Here is an 18,753-nt window from a genome sequence, read left to right as displayed (position 1 = left end):
ATTCTTCACTGTATGCTGAAATAATGAAACAGTAAATTCCAGTGTTCTCATCAGTATTTATTTCTATGTATCTAATGCATTTATCTTCTCCCCAAGCACACTTCTCCCTTCCAGCACTCTTCCTAACGTTTTTTCTTCTGACGTACTACAAGACAATAAACTGAAAAGCCTGCTACCAGTAAGGACATACATCCCAGTAGGAAAGGAGAAAGAACCAACTAGACAAAGTTCAAGGAAATATGAAGAAATGGGCTTTGCTATAAAAACAATCATAAGCTTAAAGTATTTTATATCTCCTTTGTGTCATAGATTGTAAAATTACTTCAGACAAATTCTACAGGAAATCATGAAACAATGAGAAAGGAATGGATCTGCTGAACTATCCCAACTGCTCAAGTCTTTCTATTTCTCTCTTAAGCCAATGATCTTCCTCCTCCTCAGTTACAAAAACTAACCTACTTAGCTGTCGTGGAAGAACTGGGTTGGATTTTAAAGGGGAAGTCAAGAACGCACGGTTTCTTCTTTACTTTTTTGAAGCCTTCCATAGGTATTTTTAGTACAGCACATACAATGCAGCAAAAGGTCACACTAGATTTCTAAATTTCTGGATTTTCCATGTGCAAAGATGAAAAACTGACTAACAGTCAAAACCAGTCCCATACTGAGACCACAGGGAACAAAACATGTTTGTTTCTACAGTCAGAATGTTTTCAGTCACTCCTTTCATGACGCTCCTCCCATGCACCCCCGACACTTGGAGATTCAGAGAGGATATGTGTGCCCCGGTGGCGCAGTGGTAGGAATGCCGCCTTGCAACACCGGAGGCTCTGGGTTCGAATCCCCTGTGGCGCAAGTGGTAGAAGTGCCGCTCTGCTACACAGGAGGCTCGAATCCCGGGGGTTGGACTCGATGATCTCTAAGGTCCCTTCCAACCCACACGAGACTATGATACTATGATACTATGATATTCCATGTCATGTTTTACTGCTGTTAATGTCAAAGGGAGTTCATTATATCTTCAACAGATATTCTAACTTTCATTTCACAATTAATATTCAACACTGGAGATTACTATTTCACTGAGCAGCTTCCTAGTAGGAAGCTATTTTACAGCTCTCTGTTTGAAGATCAAGAGGTGCCCCAGATCACAATCCATCTCTTGTCTTTTCTGTTCATTCAGAATAGTTCCTCTCACTCTTTCCTTCAATACCTTTCCTGATTACTCATTGACAAATCTACCTAAAATCAAATTTACACTTAGAAAAACAAAATCCTGTTCTTATTCAAAAAGGACACCTACCCTACTCTCCAGGTTCGTAAGTCAACAGTTCTGTTTGTTGATTCCTCCTCACTTCCAGAAACATAATTGCCATTTTAGGTAAACTAAACCAATAAAGAATACTTCTACCACTGCAGCCATAAAATATCTGAAACACACACGATGCACGTATGTGGTGGGAATACTCAACACGTATTTATTTTTATTAAATACACATCTCACCTTTTTGCCCATGACGACTGCTAAATTTATCCCCAATTTCTGGGCGCCTCGTTTGCCTCAACAACATTTTGATCAAGAAAGCATCCTCTGCATTTGATGAAATCATTACTTTTTCAATATAAGAGTCAGTTGCACCTTTATAGCTAGGGAAAGAACACAAAACATGAATTTTACATTTACAAACAAAAGAAGTTAAAAACAAGTACCTGTTTATTAAGTTTCTGACTGGAATGAACCCTTAATGGAGCCAGGGTTATAGCTGATGAAGGGAGCTTAAGGAATATTCTGAAGTAATTTAAGAACAAAATGAAGGTATGTCATGTACTGGCATAAAAACAAATCATGGTCAGAACACAGTATGGGATACAGAAAGAGAAGAACTTTGCAGGTATCACCTGAGTTTATATAGCAGGAGACACAGAGCTCAAAAATATAACCTCATTCTGCAGTTTTTTCTATCAGATTTCAATATCTTTTGTAGGAGATTATTTTGTCAGTTGCTCCAGTAGCTGAGATGGTCAAACTATGACACCTAAACTTAAAGCCCTGTGTGCATGTCTCTATCTCTTGATGATTATCTTGTTATACCGCTTCTTTATTAGTATCTGGTGGGAGTAAATCTTCAGCTTCCTGTTGGTAATGAATCACAGAGAAGTGCAGCATGGCTATTTCTGCCATTCCAACCTGGACACCAATTGTTTGCCTTGCTCTCCAGTAATTTACCAATGTGTCAAGGCTACTGCTGACTAAATAGTGGAAAACCCTTAATGCTTCCTAATTTATGTATTTTACCTTGAAGTTTTCATCTCAGAACTCTTCTGATCTTTCAGGACACTAAGGGAAAAAATCTTTTTAGCTGTCCTTTACTATTCATTTGGTGCTTTGGTAAAGGAAATCTGCTTGGAGTGGCCAGAACAAGCTGACCATCAGTCACCATCAGCATCTGAGATAGGAAGGCCTCTATCTTCTGGACTCCCAACTGGCAAAATAAGGGTTGAACAGCAGTCAGTGTTTTCAGAAGAGAGTCTACATGGAGGAGATGCACTCTCACACTGAGCATACATATGTACTCTGCTCTCCCACTCCCTGCTCCCACTGTCATAACTTCTTCCTTGGATTCTCCTGGGAAACAACTCAATGATTCCTCTCTATACACATACTTTCAAAATTGATCCTTGTACAGAGGGGCCTTTCCTCTGTGCTACCTTCCCCAGGTAGAAAGTCAAGATGCAACATACGTTACTGGTACATCTTTGTACTGTGGTTGCTGTGGCACACTGCTTCCTTCCAGAGGCGTCTGGGTCACTGTTGGCATTGATTTGTTCACAAGGACTTGTTTATTTTCTACTTTTTCACCTACATCAAACAGAAAAGAAAATAAACTATACCTGGCTGCCTGTGTTAGAAATACATTTGAAGCTATAAAATAAGGTGGTACTGGAAGACAAACTGTAAAGAACAAATCCAGGAAGTAGGTCACATTATATCATTGAATATCACATGGTAAGGAAATCATTAAACCAGCTTTTTTGGTAATCAAAACAGAACAGCTGCATGTTGAGAACACTGTGAGAAGAGCTGTTGAATATACCTAAGGTCTAAAGAATATGAAAAGGCATATGAAGTCATTTGCCATAAGGAGAAAGAACAAAACAAAGCACACAATAAATGTTCACGTCTACTTCAGATTCAGTATTCAAATTCAGTAGGTGCCATGACTAAACATGCAGTCTAACATACCAGGAGAGCAGATACCATCAGCATCTAAGATTTCATGGCGCCAGATTGGTTTGCGAGTAGCTGCATCCAACATTGGACCCATCACTTTGTCGAACGTCTGGTTTGTGTAACGCTTCAGTGTACACTTGGCATTCTTGTACACGAGACACCTTCCAAAACCTAAAATGTAACACAAACTATTTTGCTTAGGAGTTCAAAAATTCTTTATAACATGTTAACAGCGCAGCAACAAAAAAGAACACTGAAACACATGCTAAGCTATGAAATGTAATGTATTTTTAACAGTTACATTACTCATCATTGTGAATATGCATATCTGCCATTGCACAAAGGCACCTATTATCTCACAATTTAAAATCAAATCAAGTATGCTGTTATTTTTTAAACACAGGACTGCAAACCAATTCTGAAGTTCTGCCAACCCCTCCTATAGCTCTGTACACACACATACACACACACACCGTTTTTCTTATCTTCCGTGGTCCACACAGAGACATGGCATAGGAGGAGATGTCTAAACAGAATGAGAACAGCTCCTCTTCCTTTTGGTGGTTCTAAGGGACCCAAACTTTTACTCATGCTTGTGACTGACAAAAGCCAGGAAAGCATTTAGTGAGTGTTATCATTCCATTTTCTTCCAGTTCCAAGTAGTATGAATTGCATATAACTTATATATACACACACACACATACATACACAGGTATAGGAATATAATTACATGTAAATAGAGTTAGCTCGTTTAGATGAGAGAAGTAGCACCTTTGTATGTTTCTCTCTAGGTGTTCCAACTAGCCACACTACTAAATGCTTCCATCACACTTAGAGTTACAGACAGCCAAGAGTGGCGCTTTCCAACAATCCTACATTATTTTAGTCCATTTGAAAGATGGCTGTGGCCACATACAATACATCTATATTGTTAGATTATGTCAAGTAACTCCTGACAGGCACCACGGCTCACCCTGTAAATGCTACCAGTCTACCAGAAAAGAAAACATTCACTTTTAAATCATGTCTGTTGTTGTTTCAGAAAAGGAGGCATAAATTAAACGCGTCAGACATTAATGCTAAAGATACATGTCTAGGAATACTATTATTGCTGCCTAGCAACTAGGAGGAAGGGTGCATGGGGGGGAATAAAGTCATGGAAGAAACTGATTTTGGCCACCCAAAACTAAAACCGATTTGATCACACTGCATTACATCTCCTCTCAAGGGAATTTATTGAGGAGAGAGAGAAGAGACACCAAGTTTTCAGGGAACTCTGCTCTATCCCCCAGCAGCATTAACATAAAGCTCTGAGATCTGTGCAGATGGATGACACAGGCTGGAATAGCAAAAATACAGATTTCATTTTGTTAGCTCCTATCTGGTGCTTATGTACATTGAAAGATAAATGCAATGCACTGATTTTACTTTTCTATTTTTAAAGAAAGAAATTACCTTATCTCAGAATAAATATTGCTTTAGGCAATACTCTTATTTTCCCTCAGAAAACAAGCAATACTACTACTGTGCCCAGCAATACAACAAGGTTATTGAAGTTATTGAAGTATGTATTGCTGCACGCAGTGGAGAAGTGGAAAAGAATTGGTGGCTCTTACCTCTGTCCAAAGAAGCTTTGTTTAGGACAAGAGCATCTTCAATATCATAACCACTGTAGCTCATGACAGCAACTGTGGCATTTTGTCCGGCAGGCAGTTTCTCAAAATCTATCAGTTCAATTGTTTTTGTTTTTACCATTGGCTTTTGTGGGTAGGCAAGAAGATACATAAGAGTATCTATCCTGTTTCGTTGATTGTATCCAATAGTACCTGTATGTAAAAGAAAAACAGCAGTCTGAACGTCAGTGGCTTTCCTAGAAATAAATATTTCTTAGCAAAAAATTACCAACATGCATAGAAACTAAACTGACAAACTGAGAAATTTCATTGAGTAAGACGAATTCTTCATGAAAAAAAAGTAAAAAAAAAATAAATAAATCACACAAGAGACTGAAGCAAAACAACTTCATATTATTATACCCGGATAAAGCTCCAAGAGGTTTCTTATTTTATACTTATTTTATACAGAAAGATTTTTTTCTTTTTAGGGAAGATCTGAGCATCAAGGCAAAAAGAACAACAAAAGGAATCAAACTACTGTCTTCTGTGACTGAATGCAAATAAGATTCCTTTAAAATCATGGCACTGAATAACAGTACAAGTATTAAGTTTGTTGCTACTGTTGTAATAGCCACAGCAAGTTTAAGAACTGAAACTGTGATCCAAAAATCGTATCAGAACACACAGAAAGACTCCCATTGGGTTCAAGAGGAACTCTAGATTGATCTCTGTGTCTTCTACTTTGTATTTTCTTCCTTTTTCTGGGCAACAATTAGTTTAACAGCAGCCTGTGTTACAGTGTCACAAAGCACAAACAAAGCATACAGTTAGCAGCAGCCAAGACTGATTTACTTTCTGAAATGAGAGATGCCATTGCTAGAAAGACTACAGTAGAAGTTCCCCCACAATATATTTGTCTTTCTACATGAAATTAATTTTAAATTTACAGTTCAGAATTCAACCCTTTGTATAGACCTCCCACAGCTTGAGACTGAAATTTTTGGCCCTGTCCCATCACACTGACAGTGTCTCCTGAAATCTGAGGAAAAAATAATTAACACCCAGCAGGGAAACATAAACTGTTGTGTAGCGGAACAAAAGTTAAGGCAATCGTACGTTATTAGTTTGCTGTACCAGGACTATGCTATGTCTCTAAGCAATTAAGAAATTATAGCCTGAAAAGTTGAAGTACTAAATATTCTGTAGTACATGTGCTAAAGAACTAAGTCTTTCAGAACCTTTCCAATTTCTCCTGCAATTTCAAAGAGTGGCTTTTCTCAAGGAAAGGTCAAAGCAGCCTGACTATAATGAAGACTTCACACGGCCAGCATATAACACAGCTGAACACAAAGCTGCTCTTAGGGCTTTATGTTTTATATGCATATACTTGCAATTTCCAATTGCCTGCATTTAAATAGAATGTCTAGAATACCAATTATCTAAATCCAAGCAGCATCATAAGCAGTTCCAAAGGCCTACTGAGCCAGTACTGCTAGGGTCACTGTTCTGAACCACCACAGGTTCCACAGCTGGGATGTTCTAAGGGATGAGAACAGAAAGACACCTCAACAAATAACATCCAAAACAAATGTCTTACAAATCGTCTTGCATGCCTAGACTTCTCTTGGTTCTAGAAAGCAAATGTGAAGCCACAAGAGCAATGTTCTTCAACACTGGAGACAATTTAGAATGCTTGACAGGCTTTTCTTGCTTCTGAACAGCTGCTTTCCTGTCTTCTTCTTAGAGGAAGAAATAGTTCATCCCAGAACAGTACTTTCTACACACAGCAAGAAGCAAGCTCATGGGGCCTGGAATTACCAACACTGAAGACTCTCCCAGTCATCCCCAAATAAGGCTCAACACCCAAATGTTCTCTTTCTTCTGATACTACCCTACCCTAAGCATAAGACAATGCTTTCGTTTCTACTGCCAAACAAAATGGAATTTCAGGCCACTCTTTTTCTCTGCACCTAGAATGAAAAATCTCCGTGCTTTCAGGATAAGCTGCCTACTGCACAGCTCATCTTAAAGAGTTTTAGACAGGTACATTTCCCCGCTGTTGAGAGAAACACTCCCCTGAGTATGCCAAACCAGCTTTCTCAACTTTCTCTTTTGAAGTGCTTACAATTTCTTTCCTCCTCTGGGATGCTTATACATGCTACACTATGGTTCACTGGTTAGGGATGCTAAGACAGGATGAAGTCTGGTGCGTCAGATCTTAGCTAAATTTGTTCTTTTATACACTAGGAGCAATCTGAGTAACCCCTTATATCTCAGGGTTTACAGACGACACACTCACATATTTCAGGTAATTCAAATTCAAATTGTAGTTATGTCAGAATAACAACACCTCACGTGTTTCAAAGGTTCCGATAACCCTAACAGAACTGTTACTGCTTATCTCAGACCAGAACTGACATTACTGAGATTCTGAGCCTCAGTAATAACGTATTCAGGTAATTTTTAGAGCTGAATGCTCTAGCATATCAAATAGAAAATGTACATGTATACACTAGTGATGGATATGCTAGTGGGAAAGAAACATTAGTAGAGGATGATTCAGGAACAAAGTAAAATGATCAAACACCTGAGGGATGAGATACCATGCAGCGGGACCTAGATAGGCTTGAGCAGTGGGCCCAGGTGAACCTCATGTGGGCTGTATCAAAAGAAGTGCAATCATCAGGGCAAGGGAGGTGATCCTGCCCCTCTGCTCTGCACTGGTGAGGCCTCAGCTGGAGTACTGCATCCAGATGCGGATTCCTCAGTACAAGGGAGACATGGACCTGTTGGAGCACATTCAGTGGAGGGCCACAAAAATGATCCAAGGGATGGAACATGCAGCTAGAATACACATTTATCCAATCTTCTGGTGGATTATTTATAGCAACATTAAACCTCTGCTCTTTCAGACGTTGGAGCTACAACTGACACCCAAAGCCTTCCTTCCTTGCTCAGACTCATGTTAAACATTTGAGTTGAAACCACCACACACAGCTTTGCAGACTTGTAAAGCCACCCTGGCAGATAGGCCTGTGCAATACAGTGGACTGCTGGCAGGACTACAGGTGTTTTCATTTCTTACATTAGGCTTTTGTGTAATGCTTCTAAGTAACAGAGGTACAGCACATAAAACCGACCCATTTCCTGTAAGCTGAAGTGACTGAAAAGCTGCATTTAAAATTACACCTCTAATCTTAGGCGCCTTTGATCATTTTAAACATTACTGTACCAACACATGGAATTCAAACAGTGCAGATTCTTGTATTTTAGCCCTAAATATTTCTCAGACATTAAGCTTCTATGGTTACTTCTGCACTGAAATGCCAGTCTTCCACTGAGGCCCTCACAGCTGCTCCTGTATTTGCCAGCACAACTTCCCCTCAGTCTCACTGCACAACTCACTGTGCAGTACAGCACATGGTACATTGTCTATGACAAAACAAAGTGATTTCATTTCAATATCATCTCACAGAAATCCGCTTTGCTCACTATACCAAGTACAGCCCCAGAGCTCCAACAAAATGACCCACTCAGAAAAAGTATTTTTCAGTACATTTTACACGGTTGTATTTTAACACCTAACACTTGTCAAGAATACTGGATTGCAGACCTCACTGCAACCGGATGGACACTCTCCCGTTATCTGTGCTTCCACATCTTTCTCTATGTCTGATATTTCTAAAAAAGGGCCAAGGCTGACCAAGTGCACAGGGCCCTCCTATTGAGCAGAGGAATCCCACTGTGCCCCCTATTTTGGACAGACAGAAGTGACACCGTGCACTTGGATGTGAGTCTCCACATGGCAATATGGACCTTGGAGCCAGTCTGCAGTTATGAAATGGGAAAAGAAAGAAGGGTGGAGAACTGCAGAAAAGCTTGGGGTTTGTGGTGCAGCGTCACATTCCCTCATAAGTAAAGTCTGAACTATGGGTAACCTGTTTCTGGATTATCCTTTAGATCTCATTTGATCTACAACTGCATAGAAAAAAAATAGTTTCGATAGCCCCTACATATTGTCACTGAGGGTGTTATTTTAGAAAGCAGTAATTACAGAAAGGTTTGGATGCTCACAGATACTTCAGGCAGAGCAAAATAAAGCTAAGGTCACGTGCCAACATTTAAAATGTACTTTTATCTAGCTGCTTATTCTTAAAGTCAGGTGTTTTGTCATAACAAACTGAAACAAAAGCTTTTTTTTTATTGCTCAAGATATTCAATGGCTTTTGTGTTCCTAGCGTCAGCAGAAACGTCAGAGGATTGTATCCAAGGAGCTAAATGTGCAAGACCTAGGGTCAAAGCAGCTGAATACACCAACCTCAGAAAACACAGACAATGAATTGCAAATGACACTCAAAACAAAACGGGGAAAAAAACCTTCACACAGAAAACTACAAAAGAACTCCACAGATACTGAATTGGCTTTCTGTACACACTGATCCTGCTTAACTGTGTGTGGTAACTAACCAAACCTTCTGAGACTAATAGTCATAAAATAGAGACTCGGGGGTGGGAGGAAAGATAATGGGATGGGGGAGAACTGTAAGATAAAAGATTGCATCGCTCCTCTCTCTTTTTTAGTTTTATTTAAAGTGGATAACACACATCTGCTGCTATTTTCTGCTATTTTAGTGGCTGACCACAACAGTTCAGCACTGGGCAGTTAGGATGTTATTATTTCTGCTGGAGAAGCCTCACTGAAGGTGCAGAGGTTCAGATGCACAGCATGAACAGGAGTGGTGTGCTTTTTTTCTACAGTAACTCAGCTTCCAAGGCACCAACAATACAAGCACACGTACAGCACAAGTCTGAGTGCAGCTGTCTGAACTGCGGCACTGCAGCTCAGACTCTTGATGGCACTCACTCTGGTTTGATCACAGCCTGCATGACTGCAATGCTTTAATGCTACCTTAGCTATGTAAGAAAGGAAGAACACAAACTTACCTTGTGCTAGTTGCTCAACACTGCATATTTCGAAAATAGTTTGGTTTCCCTTTAATGATCAGCTGCCACGTTTGTAAAAAGAATAACTGACTGATCAGAAATTTATTTTATTTCAATCATTTTTCTGGGAAGTCATTCTTACACTGCGTCCTTCATTTAAAAAAGAAAGAAAGAGCCCTAAACTAAACTAAACTGCTAAACTGCTGCTGTGGGAAGTAAGCAAGCAACTCACAGCTCTAGTAATTTGCTCGCTGCATTTCTATAACGTCTTTCAAAAGAAAAGTTACACTGACAACTGCTCAGCTACTGAGCAAAAGTCTCTTCTCTTTGCACTGTCTCTCTTTGTGAGAACACTTTCTTTATGAACTCTTTTTGTCTGGAAACCCATAGTGCATTGCAGCATAAAGAGCAAAGAAAACCTGAGTGCCAACCCTCCTGTTAAGTTGAAAACTTCAAAGTCATTATGATGCACCAAAAAAAGGAAAAAAAAATAGCAGTAGTGCCCCTACTTTCTCCAAATGGAATTATTGAGATACAGTCTTCATTCAGCATAAGTGTTTTTTGTTTTCTTTTATTTTCTCCAACTTCTTAGAAGTAACTTTTCCTTACTTCATCTCAGCAAGGAAGTATTCTCTTTCCTTCCTAGCAAAACTTTAATGTTGAGCAAGACAGAATTTCTCTTTTGTCATTTTCTCTACATTTTCCTCCAAAATATAATATAATAAATATTATATATATATAAATAATACATACATAACATAATATTCCAAATTGGAGTAAAAAACCAATAATCTTACCCATTGCTTGTTTCCCCATGGCACACTGGTAAGTGTTTCGTGGGGACTGGTTGTGGTGAGGATATGGAATCAGACCAGCACAGACACCAAGCAGCGTGAAAGGCTCAATCTCCAAATGTGTTGTATCCCTTAAAAGAAAGGGTACCAATTACAGAAGGCTTGTGAACAGACATATAAATATCCGTTATTTAATTTAGTAGTATCTCATAACTCTTTAATTCAATTTTGCTCAGGAAAATGTAAGTCAGAAAGACCTCAAAATAGGGATTCAATGTGGGATTTTTTTTTTTTTAGCTTCCCCTTCCCCCTCTAATTTTAAGTGCTTCCACATGAAATGAATTAAAGGAGAATGAAGTTTCATCAAGGAGAGAAAAAGCCTCTAGGTAACAACAACCTGAAGGAGCTCAGCAAGACAATAAAACATTGGCTTATACAGCAAGTCCCAAAATGCCTTAAGGAATATCATCTCACATAACAAGAGTCCTCTGCATCAAGTTACCGTTTTAGAGATCTAAATACCTACAGGGAATGTGAAGGAAGGAGAAGCAAGACAGATTGAGGCATTAAAGAAAACCCCAAAGGGTAGTTTTAGTTTTTCAAGGTCAGTTGGAAAGAAAACATCTGCTTCCAAACCAGATCCAGTACCATGGATGATACACCATAATAAAGTGCTATTTGAAAAGCTCTGCTAATATTTTGTTATCAATTATGTTGCTGAATGGTACAACTGACGAAGAAGGCATGGACAAGGCATACAAATGCTGAGAAATGAGAAAGAACTCCATTCTACCTGGCATGTGCTTAAGAAATTCCATGCTCAATGAAGACAAATCATAGTCTGCACAAGGATGCACATGGAGTGACTGAGGATGGAGTATACAATAAAGCTTGGCTGAAACAGGCCTATTTTTTAAATCAACATAAGCAACCAGGAAACATAGAATTTAAAAATAAAGATAATTAAAACTAAACCTGCCCAAGGCATATCTTTCATGGTTTCTAGAGCATTTCTAAACAGCATGTAGGTATACACATTGCTTCTCCCACAAATCTAAATCCACTGCACTCTGCAAATCTCGTATCTAATATTTGACTTATCTGGGAAGTCTCTTGGAAATTTTTTTGAATTGAAAACATGAATTTGATCACCAAACTTTGAGACCTTGCAAACGAAACAACTGGAAAAATATTTATTATAACAATATTATAAAGATGGCAAAGCACCACAAGCTCAAGAAGGCTGAGGCACAACCTGGTAGTGCATACTGAAGAGAAAGACTAGCAGGAACTTACAGAAACAAAACACAAACCACTGAAAAGTTGAATCTGAAAGAACTGGAAACCCTAAGAAGCAAGCCTAATGAAAACACCTGACAGTCCCATGTACCTGTATAAATCACAAATCTGTTTCAGCAGCCTAAAAATCACATGCTGGCCAGAGGGTAGGTGCTATTTTTCTCACTTGATTAAAGGTATCAATGTTCACTGAAGCCTGCCTTAAGAAAAGACAAATAGTGGAATACCAATTGCAGCCAAGGAATTGTAGAACAGTCTCAAGAGCCAGCAGTTGACTTCAAGCATGGACTGCTCTCCCTTTCTGTGCAACTTTGCAGAACTACTGTCTTCTTAAAGAATAAAACAAGAGGTTTAAGAATGTACTGACACGGAAGTTACCAAATTTCTTGAAAGGGTACTAATAAATACATGGATATATAGTGAGATTTTCAGATAGGGTAAAATTCAACAGAAATATTTTTCTATCGAGGTGAACCGTATTTCATCCACAGAAGATGCTAGATCCAAGGATGTCATTCATTACAATCTGAAGTTTAAAAGAGTTCAATTTCTGCAAGTCAAAATACCTCTGCCAGAAATCAAAATAAGAAAGGAAGACAAATTTGTCAGCTTGAAAGTAAGAGTTACAAATGGGTAAGGAAGAAATTGAACACACTAAACAGAAAAAAAACTTAATTGGATTGGAAAAGCAAAGAGAAGATACCGTAACTAAAAGAAGCCTCTATTACAAAAGCAGGAATGTTAATGAGATACTTCACAATAGTGGATTGTATCGGTTGCATTATGAGAACAAGTTGTATCAACATGGTTGCACCATTTGAAATTCAAGATGATCAGCTGGGGGCAGGGGATACTCAGGATATAGGGAATATTATTACTAAAAACAAGGAGCAACTTGCTGATATAGTGCATGCTCAGATACTTATCACCCTACTAATTACAAGGAATTATGCTAAACTCAAAGCAAGTTGACGGACAAGAATCTTCCAAACTTGTGGCAGCTATCTTGGAGTCATTTCTTCACACACCCCATTGGAAGCTCACAGGCTCCTCCTATTTCTGAATAATCAATAATTTCAGATGATATGCTCCCATTAACTTTCCCAGATGGGTCAGCATAGGGTAACTTAAATTCTTCAGCTCTGATACTGTAAGGAGATTGTTTAGTTTTAGCACAGAAGACAGTAGTTGTGTGTACTCTTCTTTGCTCATGTATACAGAAGCCAGACAAGAGCATGCAAGAGTAATTTCTTAAAGTGATGAAGTCTTCCAAGGCTTGGGCATGAGCAAAGCAACTCAATTAACAGAGTTAATGTATTTCATCTGGCAAAGGGTACAGACAATTGAAGGTCTCATCCAGCTCCACTGAAATCAACGATGTATTTCTACTGGCATCCAGGAGTGCTTGACAAGGACAGAGCAGTTAGAAAATACATTTTCTGCATAAACCTACTGATCAAATATTTCATGGAAGTAACTAATATCCTCCTATGTGCAGCCTTAGTTGACAGAATATTGTCAGAGCAACACAGAAGTAGAAAGATATGAGGACTTAAACATTTTAAAGAAATGTTCCTTTAATGTGGGGTTTCAAATCACACTCACAAACTAGAGGGTCCCTTATGGATGCAGAAAAAACACACGCAAAGAAGTAATCAATGTGTCTTTTTAAACAAAAACTACATGCCAGGAATGAGTTTTAACGTATGTTAAAAACACTTTGAATGATACAGACATTTTATTGGGGCCTATTATACATCAGTAAGTCAAATGGAAGGTCCCAATACTTCAGGCATTTAATGTCACCTAGTTGTCTAGTATCCCTCATATATCAAAACAAAGAAACATTTCCAAAGGACAGCCACGAAATCTTAAGATCATTGTTTAATAAATGGAACAATTTCTTTTCTGGCTTCCTAATGTATAAAACAACTTAAGATGAGCAGATCAATAATTAAAAAAACAAAACTACCTCCAGAGAAATTAATGACATACCTGTAAGTAAGTATTCTATATTATGGAGAATTAGAAGCTGCAATAGATTTCCCAAAAAAACCCAAAAGGTAAACCACTTTTTGTAACTATCCCACAGATAACTTAGGATGTCTGGAAACTGATACCTTCTATCTGGAGTTGTTTCAATCATTAGCAAGGGAGCAGTGTGAATGTGTAAGAATAACAACATTATTAACATGCTTGTATTTTGGAGAGTCACCCTATAAATTTTTATGCACCACTGTTTAGTCTGCACGCATACTTACTTATTAATTGTATGTTCATACAGGGCTATGTTGCAGTCATTTTCTTCATTCACATCCAAATACTCAACAAGGCCTTCATGCAAAAAGTCTTCAAAATTCCTGTAGTTAAATCAAAAATTTACATTGGAAGTATGGTCTTTTCTTATGCTTCTGCAAAAATTGAATTACAAAATGCATATACTGAAAGAACGTAACATGTAGAATATAATCTAGAGAATTCATTTGCATTAAACCTCTGAATTCTAAGGACTCAAAGAAAACAGCACCTTTAAAAAATGAATCCCCTTATTTCACTGCTTCACAAAGACTGACTGACCAGTGATACCTGCCCAAACAACAAAGTAAAATATCCTGTACGTACTCATCATCACCATGACGTCAGGAAAGCGTAAGCATAACCTCACAAGGTTTTCTCAATGTTTTGCAAAAGCTTAATTTAAATATGTGTGGTTTGGGATTTTTTTTTGTGCAAATACAGTGTTCTTAAACGTATACATTTAAATTTGAAAGCAGTTTCATACCTAATTCTGAATGTTCCTGTCCTAGGGTGATCAGATTGATATTCTTTTGCAGTGTTTCATTTTCAATCAAGAGAAATATGGAAACCTCCTTGGGACTTCCACTTGAGGGAAGAGGAGGCTCTGAGATATATTTATTCTACATAATCACCAAATTTCATACCACACAAAAAAAAAAAAAAAAAAAAAAGGAAAACAACAAGATAACTACACTTCATTTGACTTTGAAAATAAAACCTCCAATACACTGATTAATACACATAACTTATATGTGTAAACGTATAGGAGAGCACACTTCTCTTAACAGATAACCAATACTGTGAAATGATGTACTGTCTGAATAATCTCCACACAGTATTTACAAAAAGATGTGAATATTATGAATATAATCTGCTTGAACTGAGTACCTGTAACCCTGAGCCAGTTCTTCCATATGCTTGTTTGTTACTGCAGGTTTTTGCTTCTTTACAATTATATAGGGTCTACAAGTAAAAAGAGAATAAAGGATTAGAATAGCAAATATTTAGGTAACAGTTTGTACTTTCATTACACTGCAGCCATATCACCCTTTTTATAAATCGATACAGCCAAATAAATATAATCAGTAATTATTCAGACCTTGGTTTGAAACACAGGTGTCCTGAACTGTCTCTTTGTCCTTTAAGTAACAAAAAATTGCACCAGAAAAAAAAAAATAAAAAAATCAGATTTGAATTTTGACAAAGAAGCCACCTTTTTTTTTTCCCTCTAAATCTTTACATTAACATTTTCTAACTATCACCTACACATTTTGTCAATGGCTTCATGAGATTTAAACCTTCTTACTCCCCAAACCTAAGAACAACATTAAGTTCTAAGTTTCTAAATTGTTAAATTCTAAGTTTCAGGGACTCCATGCAAAAGATAGTGAACAGTTTGTGCTCAAATGCCAACATGCAGGAATGCATTTTGCTGATACTAACAAAGTGCTGGCATTTACTACTGTTTGCATCACATGAATCCATAAATTTTAACCACACATGGGCTTCTGAAGGCTTCCTTACCGCAAGGAAACCCTGACACAAAGGATGGCATGCGAGAATGAAACATCAAGGGCTGTTGCTATTTGGACAAGTTGCTTTTATAAAGAGCAGCAAATAGCTACAAGATACTTGTGGAGTCCACTCTGAAATCTAAATAACTGTTTGAAGACGAAGGAGCACTTTTAAATAGTTAATAAGGGGATATGAACAATTGCAGGGTGGGGAATGTTACAAAGCAATTTGGCTAATTCCTGGAAATACACATGATTTCACTTCTCACTCTTCAAAAAAAAAAAAAAAAAGAAAATAAATAAATAAATAAATGCACATCAAATCAGAATTTTCTCTTTTTCAAACCTGGATTAGTTTAACTGGTAAAGTGATTTCTGTGCTAATGTCTGTGCAGCGCCTGTACCACTGCATGTCTCAAGTGGGTGTGATTAGCTGATATTTACATGTGCTTCTGGGCCTGTACCAGCATTCAGTATGCTCTAAATTTCAATTAACAAATAAGGTGGAATGCCAATTTCAGCTAAAATACACATGTATTTCTTAGGTCATTTTGCTCCCAATCTCTTTTTTATTGATACACCTTGTTAATTAGCCAGCCAATTCCTTTCTGCTTGCCTTTGTGACATGACTGTTATCAAGGCACTCTCTATGCAGTAAGGACTGTAAGCACTCAAGAGATCTTCCTTACAGTTTTAATGAATTCCCTGCCTAGTTAACAGTAAGAAGTGAACTAAACCAAAACTTTGAGAGAGACTTTCCTGCTACTATATCAAATATGCATGAGGAAATTTGCAAAGAGTTTTCATGTTTAAATCTCTACTTCCTTCACCCAGAATACTTAAGTATACAGTGCACAGAACAGCGTTTACTAGACAATTCTGACAGGATGTTTACCTGCACAATCTCCCTCCATCAGAGGAAATGTAGACACATCTGTCAGAAAGATTTGTAGAGATGGAAACAAATTCATTGATATAACCTGCTCGACGCATTATCCGAAATGTGTTGACTAGTTTTTGATGATCGCGTATGACACCAAGGATGTTACCTATTCAGAAAGGGAACAGCAAGTTCATGGTCCACTCTTTGCACATCCAAAACTCTACTTAAAGGGAAAATCAGAGTTGACAGTGTATAGAAGTACATCCCACTTCTTGCAATTAATATGCATATTTAAAATACATATCTAAGTATTCTGATGCATGATGAAGAAAAAAGACTAATACATCTTTTTAAGAGTCATCTAACAAAGTTTATCTTAACTTAGAGAACACAACCTAGTACAGTGTCATATTAAACAGAATCCCGTAAGAAGGAGACACAGCTTGATATAAAGGTAGGAATATGCACCTGAAGAAATATCTGTCCTCTTATGTCACACACTTAAATTTGAAACAAATCAGACATCCACAAGGGTGCATTCTTTTAGAATTAAAACAAGAAACTAATACATTGATCAGTTTTGCCTCTTTTAGTACCAGATCATCTACATTTTGGAACATACGTGATCTTGCTCCATACTACAAACAGAGCTTCTGAAGGAAGAATCCAATCCTTCTGCTCTGCACTTCCCTTTAGACCATAAAGTGAAACAGAAAGAGTGCATGTGGTTTCACTGAACCTTATCTTTAACATATTGCTAAAGGAAAGCAGAGCTAAGGAATGCAGTTCAGTCAAGTGTTTCTTTCCTGTAACTGAGAAAAGGCAGAACTGAAGAGTAACTGCTGTTTAATTTGAAGGTAAATGGAGAACTTACTCAAGTGACAGACCTTAAATACTAGTCCCTGAAATGGATGCTGTTGACAAAATCATAGTTGCAATTTTTAACATGTCACTATTTTGAAATTTAATATTATAGTAACTGCTGATTAGAATCAGAGAAAGATCAGTTGCAAAAGGAACTTAAGCGTGCAGAAGCAGAGCCCATGTGCTGAATCATTCTTCTAACAAAGGAAAGCAATGCAGCTTCTTTGAAGTCTCATTTTTTATAATCATTCACAAAGCAAATTGCTGCTTAAAAGGTAGTTTTAAAGAGAACGGCATTGCTAAATATTGCAAACAATTAATACAGACTTTGTGTTTTTAAACACAGTCGCATGAATAGATATAAATAAATATACGAAGACTGCAATAAAAACAAATATGTTCTGTGAATGAAGCCACGGATTTACATAATGGAAAGTTATCAATTTAGGAGCATTATTCTTTTTAAAAAATACCTTAAGAAGGTCAACTAATTGGTAAATGAATAGAAAACCAACCAAACAAAAAATCTATAATGGATTGTACATATTTTTGTATGTACTCATGCAAGCATATTTACAAACAGTACTGAAACCCAAAAGAGCTTCAATTTCTCAGCTACACACATCTGTAGAGTTCTGAGGACAACTACACACACAATTAAATGCCATCATTTGACCTGCGTACTCTGCTTAACTCTATCAAAATATTTGCTGATGAAATTACAGGGAAATTCACAGGGAATACAACATCCACGTTTGGCCATGCTCCAAATTTCAGTGTTTCCAAAGAGTAAACTCACAAATGGCAAGAAGTCAGAGTCAGACTGCTGAAGAGTTACATACCATTCAGGAAAACAAGGAACACATTAGGATATGAAAGTTCTTCACCACAGAGCAAGTTCACATCTTCAACTCCAAGATTACTTGCCAGTTTAATGATTGGGCCATCTTCCATATCCGTAGTAATGTGAGTCATCAGGGCAAGGTTTTTAACCAAACCACAAGCCTAAAGTAATAAAAAACAATTTAATCTTTTATCTGTTCACATTAAGCTCGGAAAAGAACTCTAAGACCATACAGTTCAAACGTACACCTACCACCATAACTTCCTCATTAACCATTTCCCTTAATAACACATTTAAATGTTTCTTGAACACCTCCAGGGACAGTGACTGCACCGCCTTCCTGGGCAGCCTGTGCCACTGCAGCACCTCTCTTACTGAGAAGAAATTGTTCCTGATGTCCAACCTGATCCTCCCCTGGTGTAACATAAGGCCATTCCCTTATGCTTCAAACCAAACAGTGCCACCACT

At 37.7% G+C, this 18,753-nt stretch overlaps 1 protein-coding gene across 5 annotated transcripts in view; it reads right to left on the bottom strand.

Annotated features, from left to right (window-relative positions):
- The window catches only part of POLR3B (RNA polymerase III subunit B), a 58,162-nt gene that overhangs the window by 15,777 nt on the left and 23,632 nt on the right, over positions 1–18,753 (bottom strand). For 3 of the 5 annotated variants that reach the window (XM_015864043.3, XM_015864050.3, XM_085518781.1), the window contains 9 exons: positions 18,284–18,446; positions 16,590–16,743; positions 15,069–15,143; positions 14,144–14,242; positions 10,587–10,714; positions 4,846–5,055; positions 3,242–3,400; positions 2,740–2,857; positions 1,502–1,644 (listed from right to left, as the gene is read on the bottom strand). In XM_015864043.3, the coding sequence (XP_015719529.2) occupies positions 1,502–1,644; positions 2,740–2,857; positions 3,242–3,400; positions 4,846–5,055; positions 10,587–10,714; positions 14,144–14,242; positions 15,069–15,143; positions 16,590–16,743; positions 18,284–18,446 (1,249 nt within the window). Of the gene's footprint in view, positions 1–1,501; positions 1,645–2,337; positions 2,481–2,661; positions 2,858–3,241; positions 3,401–4,845; positions 5,056–10,586; positions 10,715–14,143; positions 14,243–15,068; positions 15,144–16,589; positions 16,744–18,283; positions 18,447–18,753 lie in introns of those variants that run through there. The other 2 variants (XR_014935434.1, XM_085518774.1) reach the window with 2 other exon arrangements.

The sequence above is a fragment of the Coturnix japonica genome, chromosome 1, assembly GCF_054131305.1.
Source record: "Coturnix japonica strain WE chromosome 1, WE-NBRP24, whole genome shotgun sequence".
Lineage (NCBI taxonomy): Eukaryota > Metazoa > Chordata > Aves > Galliformes > Phasianidae > Coturnix > Coturnix japonica.
Note: the sequence above shows the minus strand (reverse complement) of the source record. Positions and strands in the feature narration are given on the sequence as shown.